The following is a 13428-nucleotide window of genomic DNA, read 5'->3' on the forward strand; positions in this document are numbered from 1 at the left end:
ATTCTGTTAAATCTATACGAGTAGAGTGTAAAATGCCTGCTTTTCATTTTGTGTGCAGTAGCTTTTAGGTGCCTGCAGTAATCTGTATTTCTGTCTTTGGTTAAACTCAGAAACTCTGACCAAAACGTGAGACAGAGTATAAAGTACGGACATTTTGTGGTGATAACATAACATTGGAGAGAAGCTTTATGGGTAATCACAATCTGAATGCGAGAAAGAAGCGGTGTGTTTTAAACATGGACTGTTGTGTATTGGTAGATTTTGACTCCAAGCAGTTCAGTCAGATTCATCCAGGATTAGCCCGTCCCTCATAGATGTTTCTTCAGACACTCTGCTGATTCTAATCTCTGCTGAGAAGCTTTATGTAAACTGTATAAGTCTTAACTGTTCAACTGTGAAAAAAAAAGAAACATTCAGCCTGTTTACATGCACTCAATAATCTGATCATAATCGGATTTCTGCAGTTATCTGATTATTCAAAAGGTCATGTAAACACCATACTCCGATTTAGAAATCCAATGAAGAAATCTGATTTTAGCTCAGTAATCAGATTTCTCAGCGCATGTATACTCTTGCTCTGATTTCTTTCGGATTTCTCAGTCTTCGCATGCGCGAGAACAGATGGTGGATGTCGAGAGATGGCAGCAAAACACATTTGGAGCGACGCTGAAACCAAACGAAATAAAAGACTTAAATATTCTTGATCTTCTGGATGATGTATGTTCATATTTTAAGGTAAAGTGGCGCAATGTTTAAAAAAAAAACGCAGCCTGAAGTTACGTCACGTCTCCTTCTGTGAGTTTATTGGCTGGTTGCAAAGTAGAAATCTGATTACTGAATGAGTCTGACTCATGTAGACCTGGAGTTTCCCATTATCTGATTACTATTAAGTTCATGTAAACGCACTCAGCGATAGCTCACGCTGCTGTATTTGACCATGATTTGACCTTTAATCTCTGAGACTGCTTTAGTTTGATATCGAACATCTGTTGCATCCTGCCAACCTGGTTTTCTTCTGCTCAGGAAGTTTGCACGGCTGTTTCATCATCCGCCAAAGATGCAGAGTTGACTCATGATTTTGCTGCTTCCTGGTTTAGATTAGTGTAATGCGTTTCTGTGCTGGATTACCTGAACCGTTTACTAATAGACTGCAGCCTGTTCAGAATACAGCAGCCTGAGTGCAGTTTGATCCCATTTACACAGCATGTTCATATCAGTTACACCATGTAATGTATGCAGGGGTATAACAGTACTCAGATTTCATGATGTTTTGTTCAAACAGGTCCTTTCATCATAAAAACTGACACAATGTAAAAGACATTTTTCAGATGATGTTAAAAAAAGAAATGCAGTTATAAAGTTCTTATAACATCAACAGTATATTAATAAGAATCATTAAAAGCAAACTTTATTGAAAAGGTAATTACCAGTCAGTGAAAGAAGCACTTTTCAGAGGCCAGTGAAATAGGAAAAGCAGATTTCTCCTTTTTTTAAAAAAAAACAGTATTTCATTCTGTGTTACATTAGATTTTGCTGTTATTTTTAGAGTCGTAATAAGTTTATCCCACTTTTTTCATTTGTTTCTCTCTTTTACTTTCTTTTTTTCCCTCAGGTTATTTCCAGTTTCATTTTATAGTCTGTTTTGAAATGCATCTTACCTTCTTGCACCACTAACAGTCTCCCTCTCTCTGTCTTTCTCAGTGCGAGGATGTCGCCCAGGGAAGATTGTGCAGATGACGGAGGCGGAGGTCCGGGGGCTCTGCATTAAGTCCAGAGAGATTTTCCTAAGCCAGCCCATTCTTCTGGAGCTTGAGGCCCCGCTTAAAATCTGCGGTCAGTTTCACACTCAGCCTCCCTCAGCCACTCACATGTCACCCCACAGCCACCAGCATGGTTCACTCAGCAGGTCATTTCAGTCAAGCGCAGGAGAGCTGCTTTAACATGCCTGATTCAGCACAGCTAATTATGCTTTCTGTAAGTTAAATCAATGTGTCAGGCCCAGGACACACCAAGCTGACCTTTAAAAACTAGTGCCAAGTATGTTCGACTGGTGGTCGCTTTCCGTCCACTAACCGTCGCCTCTCATCTCCTGTGAAAACTTATACTTCACCACACTACGAAGACTACAGCTGACGGTCGACGCGCATGTACTTAATGCGCCTATAGTAGCTGGCAGCAGTCATGTAAGATGTAAAGTAAAACTGCAGCATACAAAGTAAAAATGATTTTTAAATGTATTAGAAGCTTTAAAAGCTAAACCTACTGTATAAAAGTGAAGGTAAACCAGTTAGCGGTGCTGAGCAGGGAGCAAGCGTTGGTACGTTAATAGGTGAATTAAAATTATAAAGTTATATCGTAAACTAGTGATGTCCGGAAATGCAAATTCTTGAACTGAAAATGAAATAAAAAAAATCATCCAAAACCCTAAAATTAAAAAAATAAAACGAAAAGTTTCTTTTTTAATATAATTTGCCATTTTATTTATGGTTGATTTAACATAATAATGCCTTATGATGCCTTAAAGTTGGGAGAGAGAACTGAGAGAATTACATGACTAATTTAATTTTAAACAGCTTGGTAAACAATATTAAATATTAAAATTTGTAAAATTTTGAAAATGTAATGCTTCATTTCCCAGTGGCATCCAAAGCTGAATTCCAGACTGCCTCTGATACAACGATGGAAAACCTTTTTTTATGTAAAGCAAGTGGACGTGGACCTCTGTCTAGCAGTCTGAATTTTCTGTTAGTGCTGTTAGCACGGAGGTCGCTACAGACATAAACCTCCACAGGATCTAACGAAGGTGTATTTGTATTAACAATAGTGGAGTTGGTTCCTTTGTATGGTGGCATATTTTGGACTTCTTCAAATTTAAATGTACATTTGCATTTCCCATGTGAGTGTATTATTTAAGACATGATTCCAATTCAAATGCAAAATGTGTATTTGCGTTTGCATTTGTATGTATTATGGCTTGAAAATGTAATACAGAAAAGCAAAGTCCTTTTGACGTGTCATTTTCATTGCCTTAATTAATGGTCTGACTCTGACTCTGATATTAAAAACAAAATAACAATTTGCAGTTGCATTTCCTCATCGTCTCGCTCCAGCTTTGCCAGAAATAGAATGCATTTTGCAGGCTTATTTGCAATTGCATTTTCACTGTAAACAAGGCACTCCTGTAGATCAAACACAGTGGGCGGGACATCAAAGAAAGTGTTTTAAGAGAAAGTGAAAAGGCTAAGCTAGTTAGACACTTGACTTTTAACCCTTGTCAGTTAGGTCGAGGACAATTCTGTGGAAAGTGTTTTCCTTTTGTGTGGAAGTGATTCTCGACTGTCCAGGACAGCGTATGGCTGCACAAGCACCAACATTAGTGACATTGTGTTTTTAAACTTGTGTCAAGTGAGGGGCCAGCTTCGGGCAGGGGCTCACAGGACTGATGCACCTGAACTGTTGGCTCACAGGACAGTCGTACCTGGATAGCCCTATTAAGGAGATGTAGGACACATGCACATGCAGAGCTGCTGTGAGTTTACGCAGTGTTTCCCACCCTGGTCCTGGAGGAACACTGCCCTGCACATTGTAGCTAATGTTTTCATGGCTCCCAACACACCTGATTCAGCTAACCAGAGCTGAGAGCATCTTAGCACAAAGATTATTCTTAAATGGTGGCACGGGCATCTCAGTGAACACTCTCTCTGCCAGTGTTGTTAAGATGAGCTTAATAATAAGATGATTTTGGAGAACTGGATGCTGAAGACTCATAATGTTAAAGCAGGGAATGCACTAAAATGTGCAGGGCAGTGTTTCTCTAGAATCAGTGTAATCTCCAACTGCTCCTGTGAGCCTCTGCCTGAAGCTTCCCAAGTCGGTCAAAAATCACTTCTAAAGTAAACAACAGGAAATCACTTTGGACAGAATTGTCCTCGGCCTGGTCAGTGAGGGTTAAAGGTCTCTAGTAGCAGTTACTAATGGGTCCCTTTTAAAACAAGCCCCACATTAAAAAGTCCCTCACAGACTCATTGATTGACAGGAGTGCCTTGTTGACACTGAAAACGCCATTGCAAACAGGGCTGCAAATACATTTTAATTTGGGCAGAGCTGGAGCACCAGGATGTGGAAATGTAATTTCACATGGGTGATTGTTTTAATTTTACTCTTCATATGTCAGAGTCAGACCATTAAGGCAATTAACATGAAAACTTTGCTTTTACCAGCAATTATACACATACATACATGTGGTTTTGCATTTGGATTTGAATTATGTCTTAAATATGGCACACATGCATTTGTAAACACACAGTTGAAAAAGCATTTTCAAATTTGCATTTGAATTTGAAAAAAATCCAGAATATGCTGCCATATGTCAGTGCAAATGTCAGCTGGCATTTTAAAAATATGACCAAAAAACGCCTGACAAAAATGAAGATAGTGTTTTGTTCAGACAATGACGATATGTTAGTTCAGACAGCTTGTGTTCAAAGTTGGCTTTGATTGCATTACATTGTAGAATATCGATTAAGGGTACAATATAATGACATTTGTTCGCCTACATATTGAAGGGATATCCAGTCGAGACAGACTCTGTGTCTGGGACATGCACTCAGTGTAGACAGCCAAGTATTGGGCACAGCTACTGTGTTATCTTAACTCTAGCATTCGTTGCGTACATAGTTATCAAGCTACTTTGAAAACAGTGCATTTTAATGCCAAACAAACAGACACGTTGAAGGCACACCTACTATTAGCTGTATTATAATAGACTGCTGTGTCTGTGGAGGCAGTTATTTGTCAGGTCTGCCCTCACAGACTAAACACAAGCTAAAAGAAAACAGCATCAGCAGAGAAACACTGACACTGATCTGACTGAAACCACATGCAGAATGTGTTAGGAGTGAAATTAGAGAACCTCCTCCGTTCAGTTGTTTTGTTCGTTGTAGCTGATGGGATGAAGTGGGATGTATGTGTGTGTGTGTGTGTCTGTGTGTGTGTATGTGTTATGTAGGTCAGTGGTGCAGCGAGGCGTTCGAGTACACAGACTCTATTGACTTTGAGTGGCCGACACCTTTATTCACATTCAGCTCACTTCATCAGAGCAGCTTACAGCTGACTGTTCCCTCCTCTATCTCTGACTAACTCGCTCTCATTTTCTCTCTCACTTTCTTTTTTCTCTCTCTCTTCCTTTATTGCTCTCTCTCTTTCTCTCTCTCTACATCTCTAGCTCTCTGCGCTTTCTTTTTTCTTGTCTTTTTTTGTCTATTTTTCTCTTTCTATCTTACTCTGTTTCTCTCTCTCTTTCACACTGACTCAGTTTGTCCATTTTTTTCATCTCTTGCTCTCTCACATTTTGTCTTTCTCTTATTTTGTCATACTTTCTTTCTGTTTCTGTCTTTTTCTATCCTTGTTTCTTTTTCTCCCCGTCTCTGCCCCTCTGTCTCACTTTACCCCTTTTTTTTTCCTTATCTCTCTCTCTGCTCTCTCCTTTTCATCTCTATTTCATTTTTCTCCCTATTTCCTCCCTTTCTTTTTCTTGTCTCTCTATCTTTCTTTCTTCTCTGCTCTCACTGACTCTCTCTGTCACTCACTTACCCTCTGCTCTCTCGCTCCCTTTTTTGTCTCTCACTTTGTGTCGCTCTCTCTTTTTCTGTCTCTGTCTTTCTCTTTTCCCTTTTATCTGTTCTCCCCTTCCCATCTCTCTCGGTTTATCCCCTCTGTGTTTCTCATAACCTTTTGCACCCACTTGTTATAATCTCTTCAGTCTCTGTCCATCTGTTTGTTGGCCTACTCATCCCTGCTTCTTCTCTCTGTCTCTTCCTCTGTAGGTGATATCCATGGTCAGTACACTGATCTGCTGAGGCTGTTTGAGTACGGGGGTTTTCCTCCGGAGGCGAATTACCTCTTCCTGGGTGATTACGTGGATCGAGGGAAGCAGTCTCTGGAGACCATCTGCCTGCTTCTGGCCTACAAGATCAAATACCCCGAAAACTTCTTCCTGCTGCGCGGCAACCACGAGTGCGCCTCCATCAACCGCATCTACGGCTTCTACGATGAGTGTAGGTGTCACTTAAACACACGTACGCGTTCGTTAGCATTGATAAAGCCTTTCATAACCAGCCAATCCAATGTTTCTAGTTAAAGAGTAACCAAAGTAATGGAAGCTTGCACTGCACCATTTAGCATCAAGCAGACTGCATGCTTAAATCATCAATTGACTCTCATATACAGAGTCAAGCTAAAAGTTAGCCCGAGCTTCTGGAAGTGTCAACAGGATTCGGCAATTCTGGAGCTGCCCAATAGTGTCTGGCATCTGATTCATGATTGTATTGGAGGATAATAGATCATCAGTTTCTTTTTACTCCACAGTTAAACATTTTAAGTGAGTCATCATCAACCAAGATGCTGCCAAAGTGAGTTCATACAGCTTTAATGGTAGGACGGAGGCTTCTGGCAAGACAGGCAGTCAGCCTGTGCTCCCTCTCTAGAAGAGTGGCACCTCTTATTAGGCAGAGTGGCAGCCTATGAGAGAATCGGCAGCCTTACAAATGAATTCATTAGAAAAACGGAACAAATACACGATCTATATTTAGATTGAGCAGAAGCTGCTTGGACAATAATCAAGCAAAAACAGTAAAACTGCAGAATATTGTAATTCTGTGGCCTGTATTTGTGAGGAGCTAGTTTTCTCTTTTTGTTTATTTACTTATTTTATCTCTACCCCTCTGGTTCCGGATAAAGTCTCTCATCATTAAAATCATAAAAGATGGACAGAAGAACAGGCAAAATTTAGGCTTCAAGCTGGCAGCTACCATTTTAAGCTTTGCAGTGCACTGTTGTCTACATTTTATAGGTTCAGTATCGGTACCTGACCACTCGCAACTTCGCCTTGCTGCTTCATATTCTTTTCACTGGAGAGCTCTGCAACTAAAAGTTTTAGCAGTTTTTAACTTCATGCAAATGAATGCAGCCTCCGCATTGTGTTTAGACAATCAGTCAACACAGGCAACAGCAGACTGATCTTCGTCATCAACAGCAAACAACTTTCTCTGAGAGTAGGGAGAGGAAACAGCGGCTCTCTTTCTCTTTTTTGAATGCAAGACAGTTTTACATAATGAAAGAAACTGGTTGACAGTGAGGATTTGGATGGAAGATGTTTGATTGGGTGAAGTTTACAAGGTTTGAACGTGGAGGCAAAATCAAAACGGAGCTCCTTGGTTACCTGTAGATGTAGCTAGCTTGCTAGTGAGATTGAGCCAACTTTGTAGCTTGTGTGGACGACTGATGCATTCTGAAAAAAAAAATTGTATGTCTGTATTTCAGTCTCATTGTGGGCTAATATGCAACAATGAACAGCATATCAGATTGTTAACTTGCCTAGATATGTTCAGTATGGTTCCTTCATTTCCATAACAACATAGAAATGGCCATGTGTGGCAAGCGGAGAGATTCAGCACCGTGACATGTGGCAAAAAAAGTGCAAGTGGATGCTTACCTTGTGTTAAATGTCAGAAACCACATTACTAAGTCTATAAGAGATTACTTAACAGCTCTACACTGTTTGGGCTGAGTATATAATGATTTATAATTGAATGAAAATTATAAAAGCATAAAAACCATATGTCTGTATTTTAGTCTCATTGTAAACTAATGTGCAACAGCAAACAGTGAACCAGATTGTTTCTCTCCTTTGAATGTATGAAAGTGTTTGCACAAAGCTAATTGGTGGGGTAAAGGCTTCCATTACTTGCTAGTTGCATTAGCCTCAGAGCTCAAGAAGCAAACCTCAGACTCCAAATCTGTCTTGGCTGACCAATTACATTTTGGATAAAAGCAAAACTGTCATACATGTATTTTATTTTTTAAATAGATTTTTGGCCAATTTATCGTTTTAAATGCTCACTGCCAGTATTGGGGGTTCTGCTGGGATCATTTTTGCTACATCAGCTGAAAAGTGCAGCCAGGCTGTAATTTCAATCTGCATGAAGCACACTGGCGCTACCTGGTGGATAAAGCACTGAACTGTACATGCTCACAGAACACTTGTGCTTTCATTTTTTGGATGCTACTATTTTTAGGTTCAAATACATTTTTTTTTCAGAGAACTGATGATATATGTGTTTTTCAGGCAAGCGCAGGTTCAATATCAAACTGTGGAAGACGTTCACTGACTGTTTCAACTGTCTCCCCATCGCCGCCATTGTCGACGAGAAAATATTCTGCTGCCACGGAGGTGAGTCACCACGGAAACCTCCGATTGGCTTTTCAACAATTCATTGCATGAGTCAGGGGCAGACAACACTCTGAATGTTCAAATCAGCCTCGAAAGCAGTCACTAACTCATACTTAAAGTCAACCTGAAATCAAAGCTAGCATTGTTAGTTCATCTCTCTGGTCATTTTAAACAGGATTTACCATATCAGAATATTCAAAAGACAAAAAAATTTGTTTTCCCATGAACTTCCATCAAAATAAACTTGCACTGGTTCTGAAACGTCTTCAGATTTTTGATGCCGTAACTGTACCAGCGGGTGGGGAAAAGTAACATTAACCAATATTATTTAACCTCTCCCTCTCACCCCCACCTATCTATGAGAGAAAACATTCAGCTAGATCATAGACCCCCATGATACCAAGTTTCACTCACAAACTTAAATATGGCATTTTCTGCTATTTTTAATACACAGTTAATATTTATTGGCTGAGTGTCACATGTTGGGGAAAAAACAAAAATTTAAAGTCCCGTAACTTTTTCACAGGCCACCTTTTATGTTTTATTTTTCCCCAACATGTTAAATTCAGAAAATAAACAGTAATTCTGCATTAAAATAAACCGAGGTCTTCTCCCTGTAGAGGATTCACTTATTTCCACTTAGAAAATCAACAAAACATCATTAAACCTGGAGCGCCCAAACTTTTGCACATGACATGAGAAAAGGACAGCGAGTTCTCTGATTCATGTTGACTTGATGCACCTTTTAAAAGCACTTTGCATAATTTAAGCTACTCTTTTAAAAGACTGAATCGCCATAATTTGATAATTTACAAAACTGTTATATTTGACTAAACAGTGAAAGAGGTATAATTGATGTATTGATGCATAATAGGTTAATTGAAGGAAGTAACATTATTAGTTGATAACAGTAATTGCCATAACATGTTAATTTATTCAACTGGCATAATTGATTAAATGCTTCATTTGGCATAATTAACCCCACTGTCCTATAATTGGCTGATCAGCACAATTATGTTAATTGGTTAAATGATGTTTCCTCCATATGTTCCTCAGGCCTTTCTCCGGACCTGCAGTCTATGGAGCAGATCAGACGGATTATGAGGCCCACAGATGTACCCGACACAGGTGAGCACTCAGCAGGCCAGCACTTCACTCACACTTTGTGACGAAACCTACAACAAAAAGTGAAACCTCTTTAGAACACCTGCAGGTCCTAATAAAAGAGGAAAGCTCTCTCTTAAACCTGCTTGCTGCTCTGCATTTATATATTTTGCTGTAATCTGAAAGCTATTTTATGTGTGTCTGATACTCAGGGCTGCTGTGTGACCTGCTGTGGTCAGACCCGGATAAAGACGTCCAGGGCTGGGGCGAGAATGACCGCGGTGTGTCCTTCACATTTGGAGCCGACGTGGTCAGCAAGTTCCTCAACCGCCACGATCTGGACCTCATCTGCAGAGCGCACCAGGTGACCAAAATCACATTGTGACTAATGCACCCCTCCCACTCCCCCTCCGCAAATCTGCTCTGACATCAGGTGAAGTCAGTCACAGAAGAAATGAGTCAGAGTAGATGCTGCTTTCTGACACGTACTAAGGGCAGTTAAGCATCTTTTGGCACCGTGCAGAACCTGGGAGAACATGCAAACTGCACACAGAAAGAAACCCAGTCGCTCTTCTTGCTGTGAGGCTACCCACTGCGCCACCATGCTGCTCTCCTTTTTTAAACAATACAAATTAAAAATTAAAAATAATACAAGTTTGAGTTTATTATATAAATATTATGAAGGTTTCAAAACATATTTTTCACTCCTAGTGTATATAGTTCATTTAAATAACTGTAAAACAGCCAACTTTAAATTTTTCATGTTTGTGATGTCACAACTATGAACACATTTACATGGCCCACCGAAACAGTTCAGTTCAACTTGAATCAATTCTAACGTTTCCTAAAAAAGAGTGCTAATAATGATGATCAGAGTGCAAAACAGTGTTCTAATAAATGCATATGACTTCAGTATTATATTTATACTGTATCTGTGTGTTATTGCAGGTGGTGGAGGATGGTTATGAGTTCTTTGCTAAGAGGCAGTTGGTCACTCTGTTCTCCGCTCCAAACTACTGCGGAGAATTCGATAATGCCGGGGGCATGATGAGCGTGGATGAAACCCTCATGTGCTCTTTCCAGGTAACACAAAATAGATGGAATTCCCTTTTAATAGTCTTTTATATGTGTCTGGTCCATTTAATATACATGTATCATATATATATATATATATATATATATATATATATTAGTTACATGTGTGCACTAAGACAAATTCCTCACGTGTCTTATTCTCTTGTTAGATTCTGAAGCCTTCGGAGAAGAAGGCTAAGTACCAGTACGGGGGGATGAATTCGGGACGTCCTGTCACACCCCCCCGCACAGCCACCCCACCCAAAAAACGGTGAACATCCGAAAGAGAGATGAGCAAAGAGTAGAGAGAGAACAAATCGGGGATGAAGTACAAGGAGTGAATGAGTGTGAAGCTCCCTCCGCAGTTTCTACAACGACGGAAAAACAATGTAGTTAAAATGACGCAAGAAGCAACCTTTCTGATTTTAAAACACTTATAACCCCCCATTCCCCCTCCATCTCCTACACTCTTTTCTGTATTCCTCTATATTGTTTTTTTCTCCATCTTTCAGTCCCATTCTTTGTCTGTGTAACCACGTTTTTCAATGAAGTGTTTTGGGGACAAAAAAGAAAAAAAAAAGTATAGACACTGACAAACACACACACACGCACACACACACACATAACACACCCACCAGTGTATCTGTCTGCATATCGGAGTGCTCCATTTTCTTCTTTTTCTTTTTGGTTTTGCTTTTGCCTATGACAGAACGTTGTACATTGACTAGCTCTACTTTTTTTCTAGTTTACTGTTTCATTCTTCCAAACCTGTTTGACAAAAGCAGGAATACGTAAATAAACCAATAACTTCATCTGGGTTTTCAGTAAATAAACCAGAATAAACTGAAAGAACTGTGTGTGGTCAGTAATTTGTCACTGTCAGTTGAATGGGACTATATATATATATCAGATTGAGCCCGTTTGATTTGGCCCACCGGAAAGTTACACTTACTCCACCCAGTCACCCAGAGGGAGCACGTTCTTAAACTGTAACTTATTAAACGGCCCATATCCAACATTTTTCTTGTACTTTTTTCTCTAAGGTCCACTTACAGCATTTTCATGGGGTTATGTACCCAAATCACTCGTATTTTATTGTTACATGACCGTGTTCCAACCTCTCTGAATACCTTAGAAACAGGCTGCTTTTGTTACTGTATTGTTATTCTTCAAGACTAATATATGTAAACGAGCTCTGTTCTGATTGGCTGCACTGTACTGTACCTAATTGAAAAAGCAGTCTGGGCTGAAACACTCAACTTCAATATGAACAGGCGGAGCTAAACTGCTGCAGATTGAATAGGTGGATAAATGCAAATGTGTTGGTTTTTGAGCTATCACTAAAACAGTGAATTCAAAAACGGGATGTTTTTGCAGCTTAGTTTTCCTATACGGACGGTATGGACTGGGCAGTGAATAGTGCGCTTTGAAACAATAAGAATGCTTACATACTACATCAAGCTAATTTCTTTAAAAAAAGGATTTTTTTTTCATTTTATGGGTCCTTTTAATTTTTGTTTTACTTTTAAAAATGTATTTTTGAAGATGTATTTTTAAAACCTTTTTTATTTGTATATTGTTTTACCTTATTGTCCCACAGTTCAACAGAAACATTGTACTTTTGTCTGCCAAGACAAAAACTGTGGGCACTCTGATATACCTGAAGGCCATTTTGATTAAAAGGTTGCAGTTACACAGTATATCCAGCAGATGGTGCTGAATTCAACATAATAAACAATAGAGCTTCTTATTGCCTCTTTCCAAGCGACTGAATCCCAACAATAATAATGCTTTACTGGTGCAGCTAATAGCAAATAAAGATGAGATTAGAGTTAAACAAGCTTTTTGGTACTCTGTCTTTGAAACGGACTATATGTAAATGAGCGCTGTTCTGATTGGCTGTCCTGATACTAGTGTTCACTCAGTCCCTCAGCCCTCCACTGGTTCCTCTAATTAACTTCACTTGAGGTAATAAAGTAACAGAATAGCACTTCATATGATTACTGTAATATTACTTAGCAAGCAAACAAAAATACTCTGTTGAAAGATGAGATAAAAAGGCTTTTACACTTTAAAATGGACTTTAATCTGAGAGAATCAGTATAAAATTGATCTCAGAAAATCAATAATAAATGAGCTTTCTGGGCATGCTCTGCTGCTAAAGTCAGCTCTGTGTTCTTTGTGTTCGACCCCTTGACCGTCCAACGGCTCATCCAACAAACTGCACTTGAGCAGTTTCTCCCGAAGGCGAGGGTGTAAATGAACATCGAAATGGGTTTTAAATTGTCAATTTAGTATGTTTACCTTGTAGATACATTCACTGGCCATTTTAATGGAAACACCTACCTTAGAAGTCTGTATAGACTGTAGCCCATATACACAGTTTATTGGCCCCCCTCTACCTCATTCATGAAAGGAGAGAGACCACCACAGGACCACCACTGAGCAGAAAGTATTGACATGGTAGTGTGTGTGGTGCTGGTATGAGTGTATCATGTTGTTGCTGGGGTTTCCATACACTGTGTTCAGTAAATAAACAACAGGACCATTTTACCAGACCACCAGACTCCATACTCACTGCAAAACAGCCATTCACAGAAAAAATATACTGAGATTAAGATATAAATGCTTATATTTAAAAACAAATCATTGGGATGCTAAAAACTTCTCAATTTATCTATCCATCATTTCAGTAACAGCAGCTGCCCTTTCCATTGTGTGAAAACTGAATGACAAATGGACCAAGTGCATGTCTTTAGCCAGTGATGATAGGTGTACATAGCATTTTACACACAATATAAACTTCATAGATTCTGTTCCCATTCACAGTAATGAGACTCAGAGACTCAGTAGAAGTCTATTTCTTCTCATTCTTGGTACAATGATATTGCAAGTAATCTGAGACTCAAAATGTTACACTTCATACTTGAATTAAGCCATTATGAGGTCTGTTTACCAAACAGATAATCAATAGTTTGCTTTTATTCATCTTTTATTACCTTCAGATCACATCTATGTAC

The 13428-nt window shown here is 39.3% G+C and overlaps 1 protein-coding gene across 1 annotated transcript in view; it reads left to right on the plus strand.

Annotated features, from left to right (window-relative positions):
- Nucleotides 1-11260, plus strand: part of LOC118816673 (serine/threonine-protein phosphatase PP1-beta catalytic subunit) — a 45710-nt gene extending 34450 nt beyond the window's left edge. Inside the window, exons 2-8 of the mRNA XM_036583192.1 lie at nt 1702-1833; nt 5826-6056; nt 8126-8230; nt 9287-9358; nt 9547-9698; nt 10283-10417; nt 10579-11260. Coding sequence (XP_036439085.1) covers nt 1702-1833; nt 5826-6056; nt 8126-8230; nt 9287-9358; nt 9547-9698; nt 10283-10417; nt 10579-10683 — 932 coding nt within the window. The 3' untranslated portion in view covers nt 10684-11260. The remainder of the gene's footprint in view (nt 1-1701; nt 1834-5825; nt 6057-8125; nt 8231-9286; nt 9359-9546; nt 9699-10282; nt 10418-10578) is intronic.
- Nucleotides 11261-13428: the final 2168 nt, after the last annotated feature.

This window comes from Colossoma macropomum, unplaced genomic scaffold (genome assembly GCF_904425465.1).
Source record: "Colossoma macropomum unplaced genomic scaffold, Colossoma_macropomum, whole genome shotgun sequence".
Taxonomy (NCBI): domain Eukaryota; kingdom Metazoa; phylum Chordata; class Actinopteri; order Characiformes; family Serrasalmidae; genus Colossoma; species Colossoma macropomum.